General features: G+C 41.3%; 2 protein-coding genes and 1 long non-coding RNA gene across 5 annotated transcripts in view; 2 read left to right on the forward strand and 1 right to left on the reverse strand.

Moving 5' to 3' along the window:
• The window catches only part of PPP2R2D (protein phosphatase 2 regulatory subunit Bdelta), a 31426-nt gene extending 19425 nt beyond the window's left edge, over positions 1 to 12001 (forward strand). For 2 of the 3 annotated variants that reach the window (XM_083443540.1, XM_083443541.1), the window contains 7 exons: positions 994 to 1159; positions 3813 to 3925; positions 5474 to 5651; positions 6784 to 6948; positions 7615 to 7784; positions 7878 to 7969; positions 9715 to 12001. In XM_083443540.1, coding sequence (XP_083299666.1) covers positions 994 to 1159; positions 3813 to 3925; positions 5474 to 5651; positions 6784 to 6948; positions 7615 to 7784; positions 7878 to 7969; positions 9715 to 9994 — 1164 coding nt within the window. In that variant the 3' untranslated portion in view covers positions 9995 to 12001. Of the gene's footprint in view, positions 1 to 942; positions 1160 to 3812; positions 3926 to 5473; positions 5652 to 6783; positions 6949 to 7614; positions 7785 to 7877; positions 7970 to 9714 lie in introns of all 3 variants that reach the window. The other variant, XM_083443542.1, reaches the window with a different exon arrangement.
• Positions 12002 to 14999: 2998 nt separating this feature from the next.
• BNIP3 (BCL2 interacting protein 3) lies at positions 15000 to 25908 on the reverse strand. Its single transcript, XM_083443559.1, has 6 exons — positions 25305 to 25908; positions 21000 to 21177; positions 20022 to 20106; positions 19733 to 19839; positions 19484 to 19633; positions 15000 to 17398 (listed from the first exon to the last, which is right to left on the reverse strand). The coding sequence occupies exons 1-6, from the start codon at positions 25348 to 25350 to the stop codon at positions 17344 to 17346; spliced, it is 621 nt and encodes a 206-aa protein (XP_083299685.1). The 5' UTR covers positions 25351 to 25908; the 3' UTR covers positions 15000 to 17343.
• LOC310678962 lies at positions 25583 to 26969 on the forward strand. Its single transcript, XR_014512064.1, has 3 exons — positions 25583 to 25693; positions 25835 to 25930; positions 26341 to 26969. It is a non-coding gene; the product is annotated as an uncharacterized lncRNA (long non-coding RNA).
• Positions 26970 to 27355: the final 386 nt, after the last annotated feature.

Raw genomic sequence — 27355 nt, forward strand, 5'->3', positions numbered from 1 at the left:
AGGTTTCTCTGACTAAAGGTAATTTGTGACATTGCTCCAAGTTTATGAACCGTGAAACAGTCATATACTGACTTAAACCATTGGGCCAGTATTATATTCTCTGATTTGGCAACAGCCAGTGATTTTTTTTTTTTTGGGGGGGGGGGGAGTTGAGTTAGAAAAATTGTCCATGCAACTTAGGTCCATTTTACTTGTATTTGGTAAATAAATCTAAAAACTGCCCAGCTTGTCTAATATTTGATTGCTGCTGGCACCCATTCGTTGTTACTTATGAAACAGATTTTTTCCATTAAAAAATAAAGTATTGGAAAACTTTATGCCCCATATCACTGGCAACAGCTCTCTAATGTCCCAGGCAGTCATCTCTCCCAGCCCATATTGTATCTGGGGATTTGCTACATGGATAGCATGTGCTTTATCTCAAAGCTACTTCCCCTTCTTGATCATAAAATGAACACTGCTATTTATTACACTTCTTGAATTAAATGAACAGTGGTATATTCCAACCTGTCATTCAGTAGGTCAGCTCTTCTGAATTTTTTTCTCCTTTATGTAAATAATTCCTTTTGCAACTTGTATGACAGATAAAGTTGTAAAGGTCTACCTTTCAATAGACGTGGCTATGATTCAAGAAAGCTGTTTGCCAACATATAGGCAGGAGCTCTCAAGTTTTTGCTGCAAAACCGTTAGTCAAAGAGGCAGATTGAAAACAGTTTGCTTCTGTGACTGTTATATGTTGCAGCACAAACTTTGGTTCTCTCTTTGTTCACGCACATGTGAACACAGCTTCTTTGCACCCTTTCCGTTGCCTCTTTATCATGCAAGAACCTCTTCCTGTTGTACTTTGCAAGTGTGAGGGCAGGTAGCTGCTTTAATAAATTCAGTATATTTTTTTATTGAATAACTTCTGATATTGTTGGAATCTTGGTTAATTCTTCTTAGTATGTGCATGCTACAAAAATTACTTTTTCACACATGTGTGTTCCCTTGCAGAACAAAAGCCGTCCTCATTCAAGGGGAGAATATAATGTTTACAGTACCTTTCAGAGTCATGAACCTGAGTTTGACTACTTGAAAAGTCTAGAAATTGAGGAAAAAATTAATAAAATTAGGTGGTTACCACAACAGAATGCTGCTCACTTCTTATTATCTACAAATGGTAAGTTTACACAACACATTTTTCTGCATATGTTCTAGTTGGATCTGATTACTTCTAAATCATTCATGTCTACTTACATATAGTATCATTTCTAATGTAACTACAGTGGTACCTTGGATCTTGAATTTAATCCATTCTGGGAGTCCATTCGACTCCCAAAACAGCCAATTGGCTCCAAGAGCTTCCTGCACTCACGTTGGACATTCAGCTTCTGAAAAACATTTGCAAACCGGAACACTCACTTCCGGGTTTGTGGCATTCAGGAGCCAATTTCCTGAGGAGCCAAGCCGTTCGACTACAAAGGTACCACTGCATAATTGAATTCCTCATTTGCAACACCAAATAACTGCTTGGTGCTACAAAAGCAAGTCAATAATAATAATAATAATAATAATAATAATAATAATAATAATGGTTGTTGCTGTTGTCATAATCAACCCTGCCATCTGGTGTTTCAATTTCTGCAGTCCCAAATCCCCACACTGGCCCATGAGCTAATAGCAAAGTGTAAATTTGCCATGACATTTAAACTGGTGAACCATGGGTTCTCTTGCTTTGTAAGCCATAGTTCACTAAGCTAGTTCAGTTGTTCTTTATGAAACCGTTATCGTGCTGTGGACTTCATAACCAATTTTGAACGATATATTGAAAAATCACCCAGGTCTAGACATAAGAGCATTGAGGCTATCAGCATCATGATGTAACCCTCCTTGTAAAGGAAACCAATACGCTTTCTCACTGTCAGTGTTCCCAACTGTTCTTTTCCAGATACTAAAGAGAAATTATTTGTGAAGTGTTTACTTGTCCTGTGTCAGATTTTCACAATTGCCCAAATTATTTTGATATCTTTCTGCAAACCCTTTACATTATAAGATTTCTGATACCTTAAGAGGTATCACTTGCTTGAGTGGGCAAACAAGAATATATCTTTAGATTAAGTGATTTAAGATGCCGAAAACCTTAATATTTAATAATTTAGTAAACGATAAATCCTTGAAGACTCCACTCTGCTTCTTAACTATTATACAAGCTAGTATTAATAATTCATGGCTTAATAATGTACTTCGCTGAACTGATACTTTTCACCCGAAGAGGACAGCATTATAGTGGCAGGAAACCTGCAAGTGTGCTGTGTTTCTGAACATAGTCTGGCCCCCACAGTATTGTTGAGGATCTCTGAATCATGTTTTTCTGTTCAGTTTAAAATATCTCCAGAAACCTATTTGACACAATGGACCAAGAGATTTACAGCCGTTGTGCTAGTTTATTTTATTTTTGCACTGGTTTTCTTAGGTAAATTAACTGGGGTATTTTTTAAAATATTGTTTTTAGAAAATCCAAACACTACTTTTGTAATAACATGACTACATGTTATAATAAATACCTTGCATAATGAAAATATCTGAAGAAATGTTTTCTCGGTATAAAAGTATCTATTTCTCTTCAAATAATCTACAGCATTTATCAGGCAAATATATCCATTTTATCAGAGTGTACTCTAGGCTGTTCATCAGTATGATAGTGCTTTTTATATTTTAAAAAACTTGTTGTGTAAGACTTTCTACTTATAGTTAAAAGAAGGTTCTTAGTTGCTTACTGAAATTGTAAATTCTTCAGTTGTGCAGACTGTTGTGGCAGGCACAGCTGAAACAAATGCTTATTGTTCAGGCTCTTAGAGGCACTCCTGACGTAATTATATAAATGCTAGTGGCCTAATGCATTTGTGTGCTTGGTTATACAGAAACTATGCATAAGTTCTTCATAAAAGTTGCAGCTTTGTAATAGAGAACGGTGACACTTCACATTGTGTGTTGCTAACAAATTGCTATATACAATGATTGCCTAAATTATATTAATTTTACCACCACTAGAAAAACCAATACAACACAGGGTTGTGTATGTGCCATCATTCTTCAGGAATGCATAAAAAGTGCAGCTTGTGTATCAAATAGAATTCAGTTTCATGAGAAATAAAGCCCCACTCTAGCCCGTATGGTTACAAAGATATGCTTTGTAATGTCAGTACTTCTGAAATTTCAGGGAAGGGAAGGGACTGAATAAGAGTGGAAGCAATGCTTTGTAGCTCCTTACTCCTTCACAATATTACCCAAAATAAAATTGATTATGGTCTGGGCTTCAAAAGTCACCAGTTGTAAGTGCCTCCCAATTCTCTGTAAAGTGCAAGGGTAGGGAGAGTTCAGGTCCCTTTTTCTCAACAATGCCTTAGCAAACACAAGTATCACACTGGAAATGAAACAAGACCTAGCCCTTCCCACCAGCTTTGGAGAAGAGGCTGCTTTCACTGCATCTTCCCTTCTTTAAAACCCTGCTCACAGTGAAATCCAGCCCGCCTGCTCCCCCAAGTCGTCCTCTACATGTGACAGAAGCAGTGTACCTGAGTATCTCTGGAATGTGTGTGTGGCACATTATTTCTATACAACCGTTGCATAATATGTTCCACTTGCAAAGATTATGCATTTAGAATTGATTTGTCTGGGCAGAGTTCAGTTTATAAACAAACCATTCATTCAGTCTTCTCCACATCCAAATTCTTAGTCCAGCTTGTATACCATACTGGGTTATTTGTAAGATGACAAAGTAGCTTTCGGTGTTGTTTGATTTCAACCATTTGAATATTTTCTCCTTTTTTCAGATAAAACTATTAAATTATGGAAAATCAGTGAACGAGATAAAAGAGCTGAAGGTTATAACTTGAAAGATGAAGATGGAAGACTTCGGGATCCATTTAGAATCACAGCACTACGGGTATTTTGTTACCTTTATTTAGACTTAACAAAATCTAAGCAATGTTACTAACTGTTGCGTCACAGTTGTATCATGCAAAGTAGAAACTTGATTAGATACTTGATTTTTTTGAAAGCTGTCAGTGTTTGTAAAAAGCAAAAAAGGAGGAAAAGGTTCTGACCTCCCTTTGTCTCCTCAGCCTGGTCCTCGGACCCTTGTCGGCACAAAAGAGTCCACGAGAATATCCTTGCAGAGTTTAATTCTTAAAAGTCTTTGTGCAAAACACGACTGAATAACTATACACACCAGCACTAACTAACTAACCAACCAACCCAAACACCAGCCTCAGCAACAAACTAACATTTCTCACTTATATATACAACTTGGTGCAGACCACTGAGTCATGCTGACCCACCTTTATTCGCATTAAAGAAACAGCGGCCATTTTAGCAGTGACAAAAGCTTCTAAACATCTACTTAGAAAACTATCAGGTTGGAAAAGCGCTATAACTCATTGCACCATTTTCTCTGTATAAAGAGAATCTTAACTATAAAATCTTATCTAAACACATAATTTTGCATGAAAAAGGTTGCAGCTGCAGTCCCTGTCCTCTCCAGGTACACCTGGATAAGCTCTGTCTTTAAAGCCACTGCCAGTCAGTACTGTATAGAGAATACTGACCTAGATGTAGCCATAGTCTGACTTGGTAAAATGAAGCTTCCTCTGTTCCTTTAATTCAAGACGTTTAACTCCCTTGAAACGTCTACAGTTAACCTAGTCATTTCAAAGACAATTTTATCTGTGTATTTAATACTGTTCTTTACTGGATGTTCTGGAACATTGTTAAGCTATTTGAAAACAGGAAAAGGTGATTCTACTTATGGTTGCATATCGGTTAAATTTGCACTTTTGGAAACTTGCACAATGTTATACCACTCTTGATTGTTTTTGAACGCTGAAGACAGGCTGCTAGAGAGCCTTTTCAGCTTAATCTTTCACAGACACAGAACAGTTTGACAGTCGCCATTTAAAATATCAAGCTACTTTTGAAACAGTGATGTACAAATTAGCATGCCAAAAGTTAGAAAGCAAGATGTCAGAGGAATGTAAAAGGACTTGATACACATGTGGTTCTATAGGTCTGAGTCATGCAGTTTTACTTGGCATGCTAGTACGTTTATGCCTTGTGTGTTGACACTTGAATTCTAATTTTTAGAATGGATTTGTGATCCCTGACTAGAGAAGGGTGTTGAGTTGATTGAGATCTGAAATAGTACACCATTAGAAATATCAAAGTCTTCAAAAGTAGGGGGTCTATGGCTTGGCTTTTGAAAAACAGGGTCCACAGTACTTAGCTAATTGGGAATCACTAATTTAGGGTATATTCAGAAGTAGTTCTGCTTGAGCAAAGGGCTACTTAGTACTATCTTGAATGCAATCCAATGCCAGATCATTCCAGCAACTTTTGTAACGTTAAAGATTTTGTAACTTTAAGATATTGTAGTGATTAGCCCTTTAAATAAATATTTTATGTAGCAGTGAACTTCTCTCCCTTTCTCTATTTTTAGGTGCCAATATTGAAACCCATGGACCTAATGGTAGAAGCAAGTCCCCGAAGGATATTTGCAAATGCACACACATATCACATAAACTCTATTTCAGTAAATAGTGATCATGAAACGTACCTTTCTGCAGATGACCTAAGAATCAACCTGTGGCATTTAGAAATCACAGACAGAAGTTTTAGTATCCTTTTTTATATTAGATACATAGAAATACTTAATGCTTAGTAGCTTCTTACAATAAGTATTACTGGCCTCAATCAATTGTTCTGAATATGATAAATCATCTGTTTTATTTTGTTTAGTCTTTTAAGACAAGGGTAGGGAATCTCTGGCCCTCTCAGGTGCTGCTGGACTATAGTTGCCGTCATCATTAGCCATGCTGGCTGAGGGTAATGGGCACTGAAGTTAAATAAAGTTTGGAGAGCCTACATGTTCTCCACACCTTTAGAATTTCAGGAGTTTTGAGTTTGGAAGAGCAAAAAACTGCAAGGCATGTAAAAATGGTGGACTCTACGACCTTGGAGGTATTTAAACAGGTTGGATGGCCATCTGTCATGGATGCTTTAGCTGAGATTCCTGCATTGCAGGGGGTTGGACTAGATGACCCTTGGGACCCTTCCAATTCTATGATTCTATGAAATATCGGGGAGGGGGAGCATTCTTCGCAGCTGTCTTGTGCTGTCAAAATAATGAGCAGTAACAGTGCCTTGTAACTTCTTTCTGCCTTGAACTCTTATGACTCCCAGTAAACAATTCTTCTCTGGGTTTTGCATTTTTTTAAAATAATATTTATCTCTCATATGCTAGAGTTCTGTTTGGCAACTATATTAAAGGGAGTCCAGAGCAGTGACCAACATAGTGTCTGATAAGACCATAGCCAAATGATAGCTTTAAAGTGTACAGTGCATTAATGTGTTTCTATCCCCTCCCAAAGGCCTGGACAAATTAAATTCAGTCTGAACATAGTCAGGGAAGCGGGTGCTTGATTCCCCCCCCCCCCCTTCCACCTTGAGTACCAAATATGAGGTGCTTCTATGAGAAAGCTGTCTCTCATGTTCACATACACCGACTGTTGGTGGTGGTACTCTGAGAAGACCCTCTACCCTCCACCCCTGTTGTAAACTGCAGGTTGTAGAGAATGGTGATCCTTCAATTGTATTTTAGATGATAAACTGAATGCTAGAAATGTCAATTCCAAATAATATAGAATTTGGGTACAGTTTTTAGATTGTTTATCTCCCTGTATTGCATACTTTGAAAGTTATATTTTGAGGAAAACAAAACTATATGAACCTATACAAACAAACTTTCAGACATTGTAGATATAAAGCCTGCTAACATGGAGGAACTTACAGAGGTCATAACGGCAGCAGAATTCCATCCTCATCATTGTAATGTGTTTGTCTACAGCAGTAGCAAAGGAACTATACGGCTCTGTGATATGCGTTCATCAGCTCTTTGTGATAGACATTCAAAATGTAAGTATTTTCTCAGTTTTCTTTACCACTTCTCAGAAAAAAAACAGGTATGTTTTTTGAAAAGGACGCGGGTGGCTCTGTGGTTTAGACCACAGGGCTTGCCAATCAGAAGGTCAGCGGTTTGAATCCCCATGATGGGGTGAGCTCCCATTGTTCAGTCCCAGCTCCTGCCAACCTAGCAGTTCAAAAGCACGTCAAAGTTCAAGTAGATAAATAGGTACTGCTCTGGCGGGAAGGTAAACGGCATTTCCGTGCGCTGCTCTGGTTTGCCAGAAGCGGTTTAGTCATGCTGACCACATGACCCAGAAGCTGTCTGTGGACAAACACCAGTTTCTCAGCTTATAGAGCGAGATGAGCGCCGCAACCCCAGAGTCGTCCGCGACTGGACCTAACGGTCAGGGATACCGTTACCTTTACCTTTATGTTTTCTGTAAACTAATATTAAGTTCTGTTTATTGGTAGAGAACATCCCAGTGTCTATCTGGGATCTCACCGTTCCAATGGGCATAGAGTACATGGTGTCTTGATTTTTTAGGGCACATTTCAGCAACTCTTGTGGGGCAGAGGTTGGAAACCACTGATATGGCTAAGCCTTGGTTAACTAAAAATGTTAAAGTATTAACCCTAATAGTAAGCAGCTTTTCTGTCCACTTTCACAACTTTCAGTCTTTGAAGAACCTGAAGATCCCAGCAGCAGATCATTCTTTTCAGAAATTATTTCCTCAATATCGGATGTAAAATTCAGTCATAGTGGTCGATACATGATGACCAGAGACTACCTTTCAGTTAAAGTATGGGATCTCAATATGGAAAACAGGCCTGTAGAGACCTATCAGGTACGGTGTTTGTGTGTTATATTTTATAATAATAAAGATTTCTTCACAAAATTGAACATGTTCTCATGCTCTTCAACACTTATATATTTTAAGGTTCATGAATATCTGCGAAGCAAACTTTGTTCACTGTATGAGAATGACTGCATCTTTGACAAGTTTGAGTGCTGCTGGAATGGTTCTGATAGGTAAGGCTGACTTGTGTAAGGAGACTCGCTTAAATGCTTGCCTGAACTGAAAATTGGTGGTGGTTTTAATTCAAGCAGAAGGAAAAGTAAGATCTATGATCCACACTGGGGCTGGTGAGCAGGGCGGGAGACAGCCTAAACTTCTATTTTAGCTTCCACAGTAGTTCTCGGTGTATCTATATTAGTTATGTCATTGTGTACTTAATAACTTGCTGTAGGTCATCCTCAAAATATATGATGGGTAGCATGATAAAAACAAATGTGCTGCCTTAGGAGGAAATATAAATTCAGTGATGGTACATTTGCTTTGTGTGGAAAAAAGAGGGGGAATTCCTGGGATCAGTCCTCAGTATCTCAGACTTCAAGCATGTGGCCTGGTTGCTGCCAGAAGAAAATTTTGTGTGTGAATTGAATGGTATCTTAGAAATGGTTGGCTGCTTGAAATATCCTTTAGTGTGGAAGTGGACAACCTTTGTTCTGTTAAGAAGCATATTCCTTTGGGGGTAAACTGTTGGGATCCGCATCCCAAAGTGAGTGGGGCCCTCCTTTTTTCTGTCTTCCCACCCAGTGGGCTGCTAGTATAGGGACAGATTGCTCTTGCCAGTGGTCTGAACTGAACATTTGCTACAAGAAGGTGTTGAAATGAGGTGAAGGACCACACAAATTAAACACCAAGGGCTTTAGGCAGCCCACTGCTCAGTGTGTGGCACGATATAGCATAGATGCCACAACACACAAAGATTCAGCAATGCCTTCCTCCAGGTTAAGTGCATCTCCTCTGGGAAAAACCCCACCCTAATAACGAGAGCTGTTGCCAATCAGTTGGTCTGGCTAAGCTGCTGGTAAGAGACAGTTTATTATTTACATGAAAAACATGATATACATAGGAAAATACTAATAAAATAGGAATGTCTCTCAAGCCATTGTAACTATCCATTAAGGTCTGCAGGAAAGGCCCATCTTTTGTGCTTCCACCTCTAACTAAAGTTCAGGGAGCAGGGGCCTTCTCTGCAGCAGCACCTCGTCTCTGGAATGACTACCTCTCAGAGGCGGGTCTGGTACTGACATTGGTTCCCTTTCATTGGTTAGAGAAGATGCACCCCTTCCCCCACTCTTAGGAGGAGTGAGAACTGTAAGGAGCCACAGCAGTTTGTTGCCTGCTGATGATCTTGCATATTTTAAGGAAATTTTAGACTGTTTGACTTACATGTGTGTGGTTATTTTATTGATATTTTGTTATCTTTCCCTGAGACCCATTGATGAAGAACAAACTACAGTGGTGCCTCGCAAGACAAAATTAATCCGTTCTGCGAGTCTCTTCGTCTAGCGGTTTTTTCATCTTGCGAAGCAACCCTATTAGCGGTTTAGCGGCTATTAGCAGCTATTAAAGGCTTAAGGGATTGGCGGATTAGCTGCTAAAAGGCTATTAGCAGCTTAGCGCCTTAGAAAAAGGGGGTGGGGAGCGGAAAAAAACCTCAAGAATCGCAAGACATTTTCATCTTGCGAAGCAAGCCCATAGAGAAATTCGTCCTGCGAAGCACCTCTGAAAACGGAAAACCCTTTCGTCTAGCGGGTTTTCCGTCTTGCGAGGCATTCGTCTTGCGGGGCACCACTGTAGTAATAACAAATAAATAAATAGTAAGGAAAAGGAAATTGCAACCCTCCTAAAATTGCAAGTAGCTTGACATTACCTATCAGAAGTAACCAATGAATAAAAAGTTGTTATCTTCTCTTTTCCAATGCAGTGCTATTATGACTGGCTCATACAACAACTTCTTTAGGATGTTTGATCGAAACACACGGCGAGATATTACATTAGAGGCTTCAAGAGAAAGTAGCAAACCTCGTGCTATCTTAAAGCCCCGGAAAGTGTGCACAGGTGGCAAGAGAAAGAAGGATGAAATAAGTGTTGACAGTCTGGACTTCAATAAGAAGATCCTTCACACAGCATGGCACCCTGCAGAGAACATCATTGCTGTAGCTGCCACCAATAACTTGTATATATTCCAGGACAAAATTAATTAAAGACGGCTTATCTGAGGACAAAGTTGTCGTCTTGCATAGTTAAGCTCAGTTGTTTATCTGTCAGAGAGATGGCCTTGTTGTCCTCCCAGTAAAGAACATTGATGCACTTATTTCCCTTTATAGGTAAAGGAGAGAAGCTGGCCTGGACTTGAGTTCATGGTGTATTTCTGCCTTCAGTGAGGGAGAACGTGGAATTGAATTTTTGTAAACGAAAAAAAGCCCACTAGAAGCAGAATTGATGGACAATACTCAATAAAGGCCAATATTCAAAACAAATGTATTTATTTAAGTCTGAGCCTTCCTTTCCAGTTGATAGACCAAAAATCTAACACCCAAGAAACAAATTGTCATAAAAATGTAATTTCTATCTCACGTGCTCTTTATCTGCTGTAATATTTGGGCCTTTCAAAACATATATTTGTGCTTTATGCCTGTAAACATTCTTTCTCTGGCCTTCATCTAAGCTTTAGGTGTTTCTACCTTTGAGCATATAGGTAAGTCTAGAGTTGGGTGTGTAGACAGGTTTTTCATGTATATTTACTCACCAACTGTATCTATAACCACACCTTCCGGTGTAAACCACTTAATAAAAATAACAAACTATAAAAAGTGTTTTTAAATCTGAAAGTATGTATTCAGTCTTTTTTATTGCATGTATTGAGATTGTGCAAAATAACTGACGGAAAGATTTGAAAATAGTTTGTCCCAAAAATATTAGGTTGTATCTAATGCTAGTCCTGCTCTGAACAGGCCCATTGAAATTAAGACACGTGACAAACAGGCTCATTAATCTCAATGGCTCTACTCTGAGTAGAACTTAATTGAATACTATCCATTTTTTGACAGTATAAGCAGTTTAAAGCAGTATCTACCGCTTCAAACACTAAACTGAATTTTTTTCTCCAGTTGTCATCACCTTAGCTTGTATTAGTTTTTTTGTGTAAGAAAGGGGGGGCATCATATGGTGCGCAGAAAAGACAAAGTGTAAAGTACTTGTTTAAAGTTATATACAGCCTTAAAGGAGCAAGATGGTCTTTTACATCAAAACCTTCAACAAATCACTGCTCTTGTTTAACAGTAAACATGCCTCAACATTTGAGAAGCATACCTTAATGTGCATTACTACTACTTCTTTTCTTAACCTTTAGTCCTTTTTGTTCCATAGAGTACACATTTGAAAAATATTACAACTGGGCATAAGCATATGCATACAAAACTTTCCATTGCAGTTCATATGTGTATGTTTTTAAACTTGATTATGCCAAACAGGAGCACAACTTAAACATGTTTTAACTCTTACTCCAGGTCTGTAACACCAGGAGATCAAGCTGTCTTGAGGCTGAATACTGATGTGAAAATATATTTGTAGAATACTGAGTTTCCACTAGCAATAGGGGGCTGCAGAAAAGTTATGGGGTCTCTCTCGCTCCTAGAAGATACGTGATTAACTCCCAGTATTTCACTGTAAGCTTCTGTGGGAGAAAACTTGTACACACAAAAAGAGTGGGCACACTTTTAATAGCATCAAGTATCTTAAATACTAGCGCAAGTACTATCACTTGCTCCAGACTTCCTACTAAATGTGCCTATGAAATCCTCCTTAAAATTCAGGCCCTTTAAGCTTCCAGGGTGAAATACTTGTGTGTGGTTTACACTCGAATTTTAAAGAAATGAAGGTTTAATATGATTGCTAGAGTCCGATATGAATATGCAAGAGCAGCATGTCTCTGTTCCTACCCTATCAATTAACGTCCATAGAGTGCCACTCTTGTTCGCGATACAATAATAAATACTAATTTGGGGTTTCTAAAGATAAAGATTAAAAATCGTATACTGTATATCAGTTGTGACACTATTTGCAAATCTTGAAATGTGGAACGGTTAGGTCATTTAACCATTAGATTGACTTTGTTCCTTAAAATACATGAGGTAAATACAATGGGATTGTACATAATTGTTCAATTATTTTGACCAAAAAGTTTAATAAATTTTAAATGTTTACCTGCACTTGCTCTGTGTACTTTGAAACTTTTTCAATGTACTCTTCCCAAAAAAAATTTCATCTGAATTGTCCAATGTCTTTCAGAATGTTCAATGTTATTTTCACTGTATAAAGTGGCTGCTACATGAGAGTAGCTTACACCCCGAGACAGATGGATGCCAGCCACACTTCTTTGCATAGATGTGACATATCTACTGCTTTCTATAGCATTCTTTGGGCCCATTTAGGTGTATGCTGGAAGATGCTATGATTCCGTATTTCAGATTTTTAAAAATGTTTTCAATGCTTTTAATGCTAGACTGTTTGCATGTCCTCTTCTTACTCCCCTACTAAATCGTAGCAGTTAATTGTTTTGCAAAGCTGTTAGTTGAAATAGCTGAGAAACATGAAATGCTTAAAGAAGCTTGCTGTGACTAAGTCAGAGGTCTCTTGGTGTAAGGGATAGCTTTGAATTGTGCATTTAATGTAAATGGGTTGGATTCTAAGTTTTTTCCTCAGTAAGTGAAAGGGATTCTTTCATTCACAAAACAGAAACTTGAGAATCCAAGTCACTGTGTTATCCAGCCTGAGCAAGGTATTTATATTGAACAGCTTGAAATTGGAGTTAGACTCCATTTTCCTGGTTCCAATCATACTATCAGTTTTGCATGTATTTGGATTGCTTCGTATTATTAAAATGTGTGCTTATGTTTTTACAGCACCTTGAAAAGTACTGTTGATTCACAATGAGGATAGTCATGTTCAGTTTTTTCATCTTTTCTGTAACATCTACCCATTTGAATGATAAAGCAATTGTGATGAAATGTAGGAACATTTAGCTTTCCCAGTAGACTCAACTTAGTAATATTGCATTCAACTTTTTGAATCTTAATTTTTAGGTCTGTGAGAGCTTTAATGCATAGGCAGTGCTGTACTATTTGACTTTGAGTTATGGTATAATTTCAGAGAATATTGTGAGGGCTTCCCCTCCTTTTGAAGCATCTGGATAATCACATTCAGATCTTACCATGAATATGCAGATGCTGGCTGGCTGGCTTATGAAGAGTCATTTAGGATGCAGGCAGCTGTGGATACCAATTTGAACTGGGTCAGGAAGGAGCCTGAACTTTGGCTCCCAATTTATGACTACAGCTGGCTGCATTCAGGGTGAGAGGCCTGCTAACAGTCTGGCACACATTCCTTTCAAATTGGCTCTGTTTCGGCATCTACCAGTCTGGGTTTTGGAACTGTTCATGGGTCACTGGAAAACGGGGGCATTTGTATCCTTACGATGGGCCGCTCAAGGGCCCTGGCTAATACTGTTTTGCAGAAGTGTGCTTGTTCCCTTCCTTGCTTTTGTTTTGATAGGTGCTTGGAGGGTACTGGTGCTCATTTGTGGCCACAGTTTGGTGTTTCTGGGCCAATCACACGGTGTGGCAAGATGCTCATGGAATCCAGTTTGGGCTTGGCAATAGTGCATGTATGCAGGGGTTGGGTAGGTATGGTATACAATGATAGTGCATTTTGCCAGCATTGTTTAACCCTCTCATATTTCGGTCATTTACCTGGGTGGAAACTTTTGCAGTTGCTGAAGGTCAGTGTTCAAGCCCATTTGGAATTCCAGGTCCTATAACAGTGGTGGCCCAGGGCCTTGATTGTGTGGGCTGAAGCTCCCCCAAGGTGGGTTTGTCAGGATTATGGTGACCCCTAGCTATCTTAATTGGGCAAGTCAGAAGATAAAAAGGGAAGCCCAGCAAGCCCTGGTATGTTAAGATGGAACTTCGCAGCTGAATGGGCTCACTTCTCCAATATGAGTAGCAATAAAAAAAGAAAAACAATATTTTTATTTTATTTTTTAAAAATGTCCAGTAGCACCTTAGAGACCAACTAAGTTTGTTCTGGGTATCAGCTTTTGTGTGCATGCACACTTCTTCAGATACACTGAAACAGAAGTCACCAGACCCTTATATATAGTGGGAGGGTGAGGTGGGTTTTTTCTCAGGAGGGTAGCAGGAGATGGGTGATTGACTCAATGGGTATGGTAAATCTGTTGACGACTGTTAACAACTGCAATTAGTCCTACAGGAAAAAGCAAGGGATAGTATGCAGATGATTAGCATATGTAATGAGACAGGAATCCAATATCTCTATTGACCAGGTCTCTCCATAGTTTTCAGTTTAGTGATAAGTTGTAATTCAGCAACTTCCTAAGTGATCTGCAGCGTGCAACGTAATTTGCTGCAGGTGAGAGAAGAGGGACTAAGTAGAGGCTTGTCCTTTTCTGTGGCGGGTACGTGTAGGACTTCTACAGATTAGGGTTTGGAGAGTACCCTTGGTGAAAAGCAATTTGCCTTCTGTGGCCTGTAAACTCAGTATGGTTCCATTTGGGGTGGGTCTGGAAGACATTTCTTAACACCTATGGGTGGAACTGACAGAAGGGTGGACTTAAAACCCATCCCCTTTCATGCGGCACAGTTGGCCTCGCCTGATCGGTTAGCAGTTTGGTTCCTCCACAGCTAACGCTGCAGAAAATTGGCATAAAATCATGGCCCCATATTTCACCCCAACTTCACACACATCAAACTTCTTTATTCACACAAAAGAATAGGGTTCTTGGTCTCCCTAGACTTCCGACATGTTGACACAAAGATGAATATAATTCAATATCCTGCTTGCTCATTTTTGAATGCTAGAGTTCTGAGAAGTTTTTTCTATATAAAGGCATTTGGTTCCCAAATTCTATTCTACAAAGATTATTCTGCCTTTAGTTAGTTATGTTCCGTGCTAGTGACGACGGCACCGAAGTGCCTAACTTCCACAGCAGAGATGGGGAGTTTATCTCTAGGCCACATGCCAATGGTAAGGGATGAAGCCTATGGCAATATTGCACTCTTTCTCTACTAGCAAGTCTGCCTTGCCTTTGGATTTTATTTTTGAAATGTTTGACAACTGAACATCCTTAGCAGCACCTCTTCCTCATTTCACACATCTTGACTACTGATAACACATAATTCAAAAGCAGTTAAATATTTACTCGCTTTATTGTTTTTGTATAGTAGCAGTAAACTTGTAATATACATTCAGTGGAGTATTTCACAGCTTTTCGACTTTGTGAGTTGCCAGAAGATGAAGTTCTAGATGTTCTCCATTCATGTTGTGAAAGCCAAAACAGTACTATTCTAGCACGATAGTTGCACAAACTCCCACTAAATAAATGAGATTCGTATGCAGTACATACACAATGGCAACAGGCAGCTTCAATCAAGAATCCTTTTTTTTTCTTCTGCCTAACTCCTTTTGCTAAATCAAAACAAAGCTACCACTTCATTTTATGTACAATGTCCAGTTTAAAAAGATGGGTTTCTTCTTTAAATGTGCCTTATCTACTCAAATTTGCAAAACAGTAAAGTAATGGTCTTTAATGATTTTACTAAAGCCCAGAAATACACAGCATTGTCCCCATACTTTGTATTCATTCCCCCCCTGATTTTTTATTTCCATTTTTTTTTGGGGGGGGGATAAATAATTCAATAATTAAACCATTGCTAGCTGACATTAAGAATATTCCATTCATCCTGATTCAAATGTATAAATGAATATAAGAAGTCCAAATGGGTAACTGAACAAAATTAATGGATTTACTGTAAGCCATGCGTTCAGACACAGCAAGGAAATTTATGGAGTTCCTAAGGAAGCAGTTCTGCATATTCACTCTAGCAGGAGAGAGCTTCGCATGTCTATATGCTTTTGTACTTGTGTGGCTGCTTTTTCCACTGCTGGGCGTAGGTAAGTCCTTGCAAGCAGGAAAGTTTCCATCAGTTAGAATACCCACCTATTAATAGTAAAATGGCTTAGAGTCATCTTTCCGTATGAAGCAGTTTGGTGACTGGCGAAACAAAGGCACACCAGTGGCTCACCACATTCATTTAATCAATATATTTTTAGACTACTTACACAAGAGAATGACACCAAACTGGGAGAAGTTGTCAATGCTGCAGAAGACAGAATTGGGATTCAAGATGACCTTAACAGATTAGAGAAATGGGCCCAAACAAACAAAATTAATTTCAATAAGGACAAATGTAAGAATCGCCAGCCGCACAAATAGAAGGTGGGGAACATCTGGCTTGCCATTGGAGCATGTGAAAAGGATCTAGGGATATTAGTAAACCCTAAGCTTAACAGTGATGCAACAAGAAATAGGCTAATGCTATTCTAGGCTATATCAATAGAGTATTGGAAAATATACTTGTCTTTGGAAGTGCTTGACTACCAAAATGCCTTGGTTGATCGTTGTAAATATTGTAGTACCATACACAAGCATCTATTTAACTCATAAGAAGCTTCTGCAAAAACAACATTCCTTGCTGCTTTTCAGTAAGGCTGTGATGATATTCAAAACTTATTTAACTGGTAAAATCACAAACGACTGGAGTTTTGTATTTAAAACCATTGTTGAACTTGCAAAGATTCAAGATGGGCAAAAGAAGTGTAAGTTGCAAATGTTTAGCACATGTTCATCCTTGTGTAAAACTTGATTTCAAATGGGCCAATTGCTAAAACCTGCACTGAAGCCTAGTGATAAGCTTGCACTAAGGCACATGTGGGTACCTCGGGTTAAGAACATTGCTTCAGGATGAGAACAGAAATCGTACTTCGGCAGCGGGAGGCCCCATTAGCTAAAGTGGTGCTTCAGGTTAAGAAGTTTCAGGTTAAGAATGGACCTTCGGAACGAATTAAGTACATAACCAGAGGTACCACTGTATAAACTCTGTGTTGAAGGCTTATTTACCTCACTACTTTTACTTCTGTTGCATATACATTTTCCTTTTTAAAACATAATGGAAAGATCCCATACTAAAACACACAAACCTGTATTTAGGATTTAGAGAGGTATCTTAAAGAAAATCACTAAACTGCTTCACAGACTCCAGCCTTTAGAAATGCAAGGCCATAATACTCTTGACCAAATATTCTTGCTATTCAATCAAGTTGTACCAACAACAACCCAAACCAATTTCTTTTTTACAAAAGTGAAACAAGACGAACCGTTTAATCCCTTGCTACATAATTTTCAATATAGACATCTTGTTCACAAACACACAGTTCATTTAAAGACCTTCTGTCAACAATTTGCTTTGATGACTTGAGCAACAAGAGGTTAGTTTACAAAGGAGTCATTTGGTGTTGGTTTTCAATCTTACCCTCTACAATTAGAAAAAGCCCCAAGAGCACACAACATTTAGGGACCAAAACATACATAGCTGTGTCACTTCTGCACACACAGGAGTTCCTTTTCGTTCACCATTTTGCATGTCTGGATGAATGTAGTCATGGTTTTTGTAGGAGATGAAGATTTGTTCCCATCTTACAACGAACTGCTGCTGTAAGCTGTAGTTGTCAACCGTCTTCCGATATAAATCCTGAGATCAACAAAAAGACAGCCAGTAACTGCTTTGCTTAATTTTGAAAGGGAATCAGATGGTAGTGAACCCTCTTTCCCTCTTACTTTGACTACTCACTATGCTATAAAATTGGGACGGGTGGCGCTGTGGGTAAAAGCCTCAGCGCCTAGGGCTTGCCGATCAAAAGGTCAGCGGTTCGAATCCCCGCGGCGGGGTGCGCTCCCGTTGCTCGGTCCCAGCGCCTGCCAACCTAGCAGTTCAAAAGCACTCCCGGGTGCAAGTAGATAAATAGGTACCGCTTACTAGCGGGAAGGTAAACAGCGTTTCCGTGTGCGGCTCTGGCTTGCCAGAGCAGTGATGTCACGCTGGCCACGTGACCCGGAAGTGTCTTCGGACAGCGCTGGCCCCTGGCCTCTTGAGTGAGATGGGCGCACAACCCTAGAGTCTGTCAAGACTGGCCCGTACGGGCAGGGGTACCTTTACCTTTACCTTTATGCTATAAAATTAGTGGGAATCTGGTAGGTAAATATACCTGATACCACAAATGATCCAGCTTTCTAAGCAGCTGGTTACCTACACGGAGGAAGAATTGGCTGGGATAGGTTAAGCCAGGGGTAGTCAACCTTTTTATAACTACCACCCACTAATGCATCTTTCTTGATGGTAAAATTTTCTTATCGCCCACCAGTGCTCGATGGAAGGAGGATTCCGCTTGTGCCATAGAACCCCGTACCGCCCACCCAGAATCCTGAAACACCCATTAGTGGGCAATAGGGACCAGGATGACAACCCCTGGGTTAACAGAAGAAAGGAAAGCTTCCCATCCTAACACACCTGGAGGGTTAGAGGGGCCTGCTGAACCCTGTGGGATAAGGGGCTGGAAGCACATTTTCCTCACACACTTCCTGATGGTGGGAGCCTTATCATTTTTCTGGGCAGTTTCAAGGAAGCCTTTTGTAAGCTTGGAAAACTTGGCTCCATCTGGGTCACGTCCATGCGAGCAAGTAATAGTTGTGAGCTTACTTGCATGGCTGAAATAGCCTCCATTGGATGTCTGTTTCCAATAGATTAGCATCCAGTGCTGCTGTGCCTACTGTGTATAGCAGATTTCTGCTTATAGAACAGAACTTCCTCCTCTTGTTGGCCTCCCTTCCACCCGGCACCCTCAAAATCTGCCCCGGGGGAGTTGGTGGAGTGCAGGGAGAAAATGGGGAAGTTTTGATGCATGAGTGGAACTCCAGATGCACAGCGCTGGACATCACTCAATACCTTGCACACATCTCTACGCCACTCGCATTAGATGACAAAATGCGAAATACCGAGGCACTGAAAAAACAAACTTGGGGGTGGGGGTAAAATCTGGTCCACTTCAAGGATCAAAGGCAAAGCTACTACAAATTCAGATTTCGTGTTTTATAGCTGTGATAAAATGTCATGGCTGCCACCAATCTCGGATGAAGGAAATGCCATTCCATTGCTGCCATTTACTCAGCAGCAATTACATTTCTGCACATTCTAATATCTGAAGACTGATCATCACCCTATATCTATATAGCACAGATCTGTCTTCTTTTTGCTGCCATCACTTTAAAAAAAGGAAGAGATTTTACCCCATTTTGTTTTATAATACCAGTGTCTACCATAAACCTCAAATATCACCCCAAAGGCTTATGGAATGATTCCCTGAATGCAGATTCTGTCCATGTAACCATATTTGATCGTGATGGGTAAATTACATTTTGATGGAGTTTTCACTGCAAATTATCTTGTAGATCAGGAATGGGGAGCCTGCCTTCCAGATGCTGGACTTCAAAAGACCCATCCAGCATGGTCAGTGATGGGATTTGTAGTCCAGCAAAATCAGGTTCCCCATCCCTGCCATGGATCAAAACATTTGGAAGTGTGGCAAAGCATAGTGAGCCTAGTTTTTCAACTATAAAGCCATCTCTTTGCCTTAAAAAAAAAAATTAGCACTGTATTTCTGTGTTACTCTCTCTTCGTGTAAATTAGTCAACACATAAGTTGGTTATGTTTCTGGGAGAAGCACACTAGACTTCTGGTCCCCTACAATTCCCACATTTAATTGACTGAAGGACTCCTTACCCTAATCCAATGGCAAGCAGATGGGAAAGCAACAGAGATGGCAGAAAAACCTTCAAAAATTCCGCAGAGAAGATGCCCCCTTTCTTCATCACGCTCGTGTTTCTCATGCTGAGGGTAGCAGTGCGCTTGGGGTGTTTAAACAGAAATTCCCTAGTTTGTGACGAGAAAAGAAAGAATCCAATCTGTAAATGTCTGTCACCACATTCTGTACATATCAGCGGGAATCAAGGCAGCTTCTGTCACACTTACTTGGGTGGAATGTTTTCAGGCCTGCTGGACCAGTCCCACATCCAGTCAGAATTTTTCTTCAAAAGCTGTTCAACTTCTTTCCTTCTTTCCTGAAAATCTTCCTCAGACTAAAAGAAGGAGACATATAATCAATTGGTTTGGATGCTATTTCTAAAGTGGGGCCGGGGGGGGGCACCTATTCAGCTTCTTTGGTCATTTCTGCAGGTTCCCCATCCCCGTACCAGACCATTCGATGGCTTGGAAAAGGCCCTCGGCCATCTGGCAATCTTCAGAAAAGGCTCGGCTTTACCTGAGAGCTATTCTTTTCTCCGCTGCCACGGCTTTCGACTTCAGAAGCTCTGTGAATGTCCTGAGGCGTCTGGGATCGAGGAGGACTTGGTAAAGAGAAGTTACAGGGCATTAACCCACATAGAACAAGGTTTCTAGATTTCGTTGCTTTCACTGCAGGACCAAGGCAGTTCAGATTCAGATGCCACAACTCAGCCACTAAGCTCACTGGGTGACTTGGAGCCAGCCACCATCTCTCAGCCTAACCAACTTCACAGGGTTGTTGTGAGGACAAAACATGCGGGTGGGTGTGCCTTTGTGAAGAATCATGCCTTCTGAGCTACTTGGAAGATTAAAATGGAGGAAATAAATACTCTCAAGATAAGCACAGAAGAAGAATGCTGAAGTTCTGGGAGTGCATACCCTCCAACATTCCTCATTTCTCACTCCCCGCTAACTGACCCTCCTTGAGCCCCCATTTTGTGCGTCCCCACCCCCGCAAAGCATTTCCTATCAGACAATGGGCAAGTGTCACCATCACTACATCAACAGTACCCTAATCGCTCTTTTTTTCCATTTTGGGGCTAACAAAACACAGGCCACATACATAAATAACCATTTTTGACACCTGGGAATTTCAGTCTGAATTATCCGCAACAGAAAGGACATTGGGGTTTTTAGGAAAGTACTTTTAAACATTTTTTTTTCCAATTCATTATGGATCATTTCCCAATTGTCTTTTACTCTTATACAAGTCCGTAAATAGAGACATTCTAGGACCAAATCAGAAGCTGGGACAGCTTTCATAATTCCGAGACTATCCCTGGAAAATGGGGACACTTGGAAGGTATGGGAGTGGCCTCAGCTCTTATCCAAAGACCCTGATTGGACCAGGGCCACTTACATCATCTCACAGATCTGCCAGCCTCTTAAGACTACATGCAAATAAATAGGAGAGTGCATCCTTTGAAAAGAGCAAGTGCTCTCTCTTTTGTTGTACCTGTCACAATGGGAGCTCTCTCGTGAGCTGCTTCTTCCAGACTCATGCTGGGCATCTAGCAGGATTTTCTCCATGTCGCCATTGTGAATAGAAATCGAGGCTGGGCCTTGCTCCTGGCTTGTTGGCTGGGCACCGTTACCATTCCCGTTGCTGGAAAAGTGCAGCTCCACCCAGGAACCTGCTCGGCATATGTTCAGAAACAAAACAAAAGCCACACAATTGCATATTAGGAAGCCTTCAAGCAGTTTCATTTGCCGGCATTCTGTTCCAAGCCTGGCTTAATGGCCTCCTTCTTGCATTCCAGGAAATGAGCAGAGTACTGCCTGTTAATAATAAATCTCTGCTCTAATAGGATCCTGCAATGGTGAAGCCTTTTCAGTCACCATCAGAGCACAGGAGTTAGGTCTTCACCCTATGCTGTCTCAACACCAGCACCACACTTGATGGTCCTTTCATAGATCACCTAGTTCCCACAGCAGAAGACCCTACCTGTGTATGAAATCTGCAAAAAGGAGGACCTCCAAGGGGGGAAATGATCCACCTCAGGCACAAAGTGTGAATAGGATGCTTAGTAGCAGAAAATGCGTTCAGTATTCCAAACATGGTAGGGATACTTGGCTTGGAATCTGAATTAACAAACAAACTCTGTTTTTCTTTTTCCTTTTTAAGCATTGCAAGTCCTGGGCTGCTTTATACATTAATGGGATGTCTTTCCATCAGCCACAGTGCCGGGAAAAGCACAATTTTAATTCAGCTAGATATTGACAGATATAAGGCTCCATGCACACAACATTATATTCTACATTCAATGCACACCAGGATATTGGGTGAGGGGGTTCCCTCTACCTAGCTGGCACACAATATGGACCTATTACATATTTCATGCCCCTGAAAAGCACTTTCCCACAAACTGACTTCATTCCAAAAATAAAAGCTGAATTGATTCTGCATTACCCACCAGAGCGTCCATTTGAAAATGGATGAAGGCAGCTGCCCAAGGACGTTGTGGGCCGGCATATACCAAGACCACAATCGCCACTTCCTTCTTCACCTGAGGCATATGCAGGGCAGAAAAGGCATAGCTAATCTAACCAAGGGGAGGGTTTTCAAGTCTATAGGATGTAACCACACTGAAATATACTCAGAGTCACAAAGTGATTTCATGCTCTTTATTCAGCTCATAGTGGTGAGGAGGAATGAATAAAAGTCCCCTCAAAGTATCTGCTTTATATACATTATTTACACAATGGGCTGCACATGATTGGCTAATTCCGGAATTCTACTGTAAGCCAATCAGGTTGTGGATTCACTTATATCTGGAGCATGATTGGGTGGTTCCTGCCAACCAATCATAGTGCTGCATTGTTCTAGGACCACTCAGACTGCTGCATTCTGAATCCTATTGTTCTAGGACCAATCAGACTGCTGCATTTTGGATCCTATTGTTCTAGGACCAATCAGACTGCTGCAGTTTGGATCCTATTGAACTCAGTACATAACACACACCCACTCTTGTGGAGGGCAGGATGCAGAAACAATCTAGATGGAAAGCAGCCTGTTCAAGACAAGTATTCGTGGTTCTTTATTGAGCAAAACTACTTCTTTGCACCCCAAATGAAATACGGGTGTCCATAGCTTAAGAACAGTATGTGAGAAATTGCCACTTTTTCCCTGTGGAAGAAACAGCATCCGAATACTGCATGTCTCAAATCCCTACCATAAATGCTGGTTTTTAAAATTAAATGTGGATATGGGGGCTGAGACTAATTATACAGCATTTTGAATCTTTCCGTTCAGATTCAGTAAGTCTTTTATTATGCAAAATCAAAAGAATCGATTTTAGGTGCAGCATCTTACAAATCAGTTCATTGTCCTTGTCTGTGGCCTGCTTCTGGGGACTAAAATCTCCAGGATGCTTAGTAGCAGGAGAAGGAAGGAAGTAAAAAAAAGGGGAGGGGGGGGACCAGCACAAGCAACATGTCAAACAACCACAGGCATCCCTGTTGCCAGATTGAAGCTATAAATAGCCTACAGATTATATATTATACCACCTACTACATAGTATCTCCTGAGCAAACAAGTCCTTCTGGGTCACTTTGAAAAATAAACAGTCACTGGGAATTGTGAAATACCCTCTTTCAAAACAAAAGTTATAAAAGGCACCAACAGTTTTCAGTCACATGGCATAAACAGACAGCTGCCAGCCTGTGCTTCTGCCTGCTAGGTCTTTCCCAAGCAACAGAATCCCATTCTGTGAGGGGAGCTGCACCAGTTGAATTTCTGCCGCAGAAAGAGGGGAAGAGAAGCCAGCTAACAGAACTCTAAGAGAAGCACAAGGTGGCAGTCAGATTTTGATATCGTTGTCATTAATGTATTAATTGCCTTCTACGCAACAGCCCCAAGGTGATGTACAATAAAAACAATTTAAAGAAGTTAAACACACACACACACAAACAAACAGACAAACAGTAAACACATTTAAAACAAAACTGACACCATACAAAACAGAGAAAGCAAAGACTCATTTCTCCAGATTGGAAAGTGCAGATACTTGGTGCCTGCCGTGGAGCAACAGGAATGCTGTTTCACAGAAGAGGGCAGCCACACTAAAAGTCTCCTATGAGTAACTATGGAGCAGGCTTCTGAAAATCTGGAACTTGCAGGAGAAGTTCTTCCACAGATCGTGGGAAATAAGCTGAAGTAGAGTTTAGAAAAGACTACAAACTACAACTTATTTTCTCCTTGTTTTGTATTTCAGAAAAATACAACTACAACCCAGCAAGAATTCTGCCAGTGTACCCTACACATTCAAAATACCAGGCAAGCAAATAAAATTCAAAAAGAAATCTAAAAGTATGGCTGATGGTGCAATAGGATGTTTCACATACTGTGCAAGTGTTATATTTACAGCTGCTAGTTTGATTTCACTTCCCTTAAGCTTTTTTTCTTTTTTAAGGAGCATGGGGCATATGCATCAGCTCTAGTCACTACAGTATAGGTGGGGCAGACCTAAATGAATGTATTAAGATCACAACGGTACAGACTGGAAGATTTTTGCTTCCTACATAATTATTTTTGCAGCGCTACATCTAGGGAGCTCATATACATTTTGTATATCACAGTCCTCAGCACATTTAACTCCGCATGTTAATTGCACATACATGAAATCACATGCTTCGCAAGAATCAGGTGATGTGTAGCGAAAATCATTTCAGGCTTGGTGGAAAGTTGACTATATAATAATGATAATGATAATAATAAATTTATTATTTATACCCCACCCATCTGTGGGGTTTCCCCAGTCACTCTGGGCGGCTTCCAACAAAAGATTAAAATACAATAATTCATCAAATATTAAAAGCTTTCCTAAACAGTGCAACAATAAGAATAATATAAATCAATACCAGCACATCCGCTTTGCAACAGACTTCATATTTAGCAATACACCCTGGTACTGTTATTATTACTTAATGATCCAATTACTGGTACGATCTACATCCCACTGAAGTCAACGGGGAAATTCCCTTTCATGTTACAATCTACCTTCAGGTTTCTCATTGTATGTTGGTAATAAAACCCAGGACTGCAGCTCCTTGAACAAGCACCGTATGCCAATAATTTCCGAAGGCCAATTATTTACAGCCACAAACGTTGCACAAAGTTCTGAGTAAAGGGCCTATGAGTCATGCAGGCAAAGGTGTCATGAGAACAGATGGGAGAGAGCAGGGATGACTCTCGCAACAATAAAAAAAAAAGTGCCCTGGATCTGCCCGTTCTGTACTTCGAAGGCCTTGAGCTACACAGCCCTGTGTCTGAACAATACTTGCCCTCCTGGTTGGCACTTCAGCTGGCCAGGAGCATTACACTGTCGGTGCGAGGCGAAGGAGGAGCAGCAGCAGCACATTTCCAAATCTTAGAGAGAAGTCAAGTTATCGACAGCCCCACCAAACCGAGAGGGCCTTGGCCAGGAAACGGGGGCAAGCTTTCACCCTGGCATTTCGCCATCCCATCCGTCTGATTCTCCTACCAGGGCCATTTCCCCACGAATTTCAGAATCGCAACCACCGTTAGGGGGAAGGGGAGAAAAGGAAAACAGAGAAAGAGTGACTTGGAGAAATCTCTGGGGTTCAGAAACCAGGCGATCAGGAATGCCCAATATCTCTGCCTCTGATCAGCCAAGAAGAAGAGCCTATCTCCCTGCCTCCCTTCCCACACCCCAGCAAGACTTCTCCCAGTAGAGGCCCAATAGTAAAGGGCGACCTTAAGGATCATACTGATTTCATGACAAGAAGGCCGATCCCTTACCCTGCAAGTTCTCCTCTTGCACCCCCAGCCCCTCGCTCGACGACATGGCTCCTGGGAAAGAAGCGCGTCTATTTTGGAGTCTCTCTCTCGGCTGCTCTCTTCCCGCTGACGCCGCTGACAGTAGCAGCTGCTGCCTGTTTCGGGAGCCAGCCGCGCACGCCCAGCTGATCGACCCCAGGGAGAGATCCCGTCTGTTATTGTTATTGTTGCTGCTGCAGGTTCGAGGGAAGGTGACGTCGAGGGAGAACGAGCGGCCCGGATTGGCTGGCAGGCCAGATCTTCGCCACGCCTCCTCCTCCTCCTCCTCCGGCTGGCGATGTTTGCAGTCAGCTGGCTGCAAAAAGCGAGCAGGGGAAGAAGCGCAAAGAGAGCAAGCGTGGAATCGGGAGGTATGTAAATAGCAACCCTTGCAGTGATCGCAGTATTTTGCGAGGTTCCCCAGCAAGGCGGCTCCGCTGTTCACCCCACCCCCCAACAGGCCTGCTATGCTCGCGCAATGGAATTGTTGTTGTTGTTGTTGTTATCCGGAGCACTTTAACGCAGGATTTAAACCCACGAAGAGACCCTGCCCACCGGACCATCAACTGCATTGCACGCTCCGGATTGGCTGCAGTGGGTGGCAGAAGGTAACCGATCCCGTATTGGTCGCTGAGCGTGGCTGGGCTTCTCTCTGATTGGGCGAGGAGCGGGGTGGGGTGGGGACCTCCAGGAGGATCCCGTCGCCACGCAGCCTCCTAGTTAATCTTTAGATGAACGATTGTGACCTCCTGTTCCAGCATCGTCTCGTGCAGCCCTTAAACTCGTGCGCTTGCTAGGCAACTTGTTGACCTGTCCAGCTTGGTCGTCTGGGAACATTAACCCCTTGCTACCTGCAAAGGCTCTTTCGCTTCCTGCGCTGTTATCTATCACTTTCCTGGTGCACAAAAAAATGTGCTGTTAAGCTTTCACAAGCAAATGTCTCCTGAAAGCTCCTTTACCCCACTAGCCAATTTGATAATCTCCCTATTGCCTAAACTATGCCACTTCTGTTTCCTAGGCCCAGGGTGGCTGTGTAGAGCAATAAAACTCCACAGTCTATTCTGAAATCTGCAAAGAACCTAGGAAGCTGTCTCATACCTTGTCAGAGCATAAATCCATCCAGGGCAGTATTATCTATGCTTCTCTCCAGAGTTTGAGACTGGGGACATTAAGGATTGAATCTGGACTTTTGCACATAAGTGAGATGTTCTGCCACAGAGCTTGGGCCCTTCCCCAGAGGTCAGTCAGCATATCAGTTGATACATAGCACATAGTGGCATTCCACCCACCTCTTGGAAATGCTTCTTCTCTGAAACCTTGTGTTGATTTTGCCTGCTTAAGAAAATGCTTTCTGAGAAATATGCCCAAGAGCCAGAATGTTCCCAAGCATGGCATCTTCAAGGTTACAGCTTCTGCTTCACCGGCCTCTCCCATCCGGGAGCAAGAGCATCGGGGGATGGGTATAGCCATGTGGAAGTTCCACTAGATGGACATAGTGCAGTTTACCATGTTGCAGGAATTTATGTATAGGTTGGGGGGGTTGCCCCTCCAGATATCATGCACATGCAGCACACTACCAAAATCAGCACAATCTCTTATGTGACTTTTGTGATTTGTCCCCACAAAACACTTCATCACAGTTTCTTTCTTCCTGATACCTGAGGGCCAGACAGGTAGCCATTCCAGAAATAACAAACCCAGATGAAGACAAAAAGGTGTGATTAACTTGGCTGGGAAACAGGGAAATGTAAATATCTCTTTTATTACACTTGATGGGTGTTTGATGGAAGGCAAGGAGAACCATGGGGCAGGGTCCAGGATGCTCAGATTACTGCCATCAGACCTCCCCTTTCATGATGTAACCATGATGTATTAGTGATGTAGTTTGGGGGGGATGTAACATGGGGATTAGCAGCTAATAAAAGCTTGGGTGCTCTTTTGTTCGGGGCTTCCATCTTGTTTCACCTTGTGGCAGATGGAAGTCCTGTCACGATAGTCTTCAATAAAGACCAAGTCTACTCGCTGCTGTTTTG

This window comes from Podarcis tiliguerta, assembly GCF_965153285.1.
Source record: "Podarcis tiliguerta genome assembly, chromosome: 5".
NCBI lineage: Eukaryota > Metazoa > Chordata > Lepidosauria > Squamata > Lacertidae > Podarcis > Podarcis tiliguerta.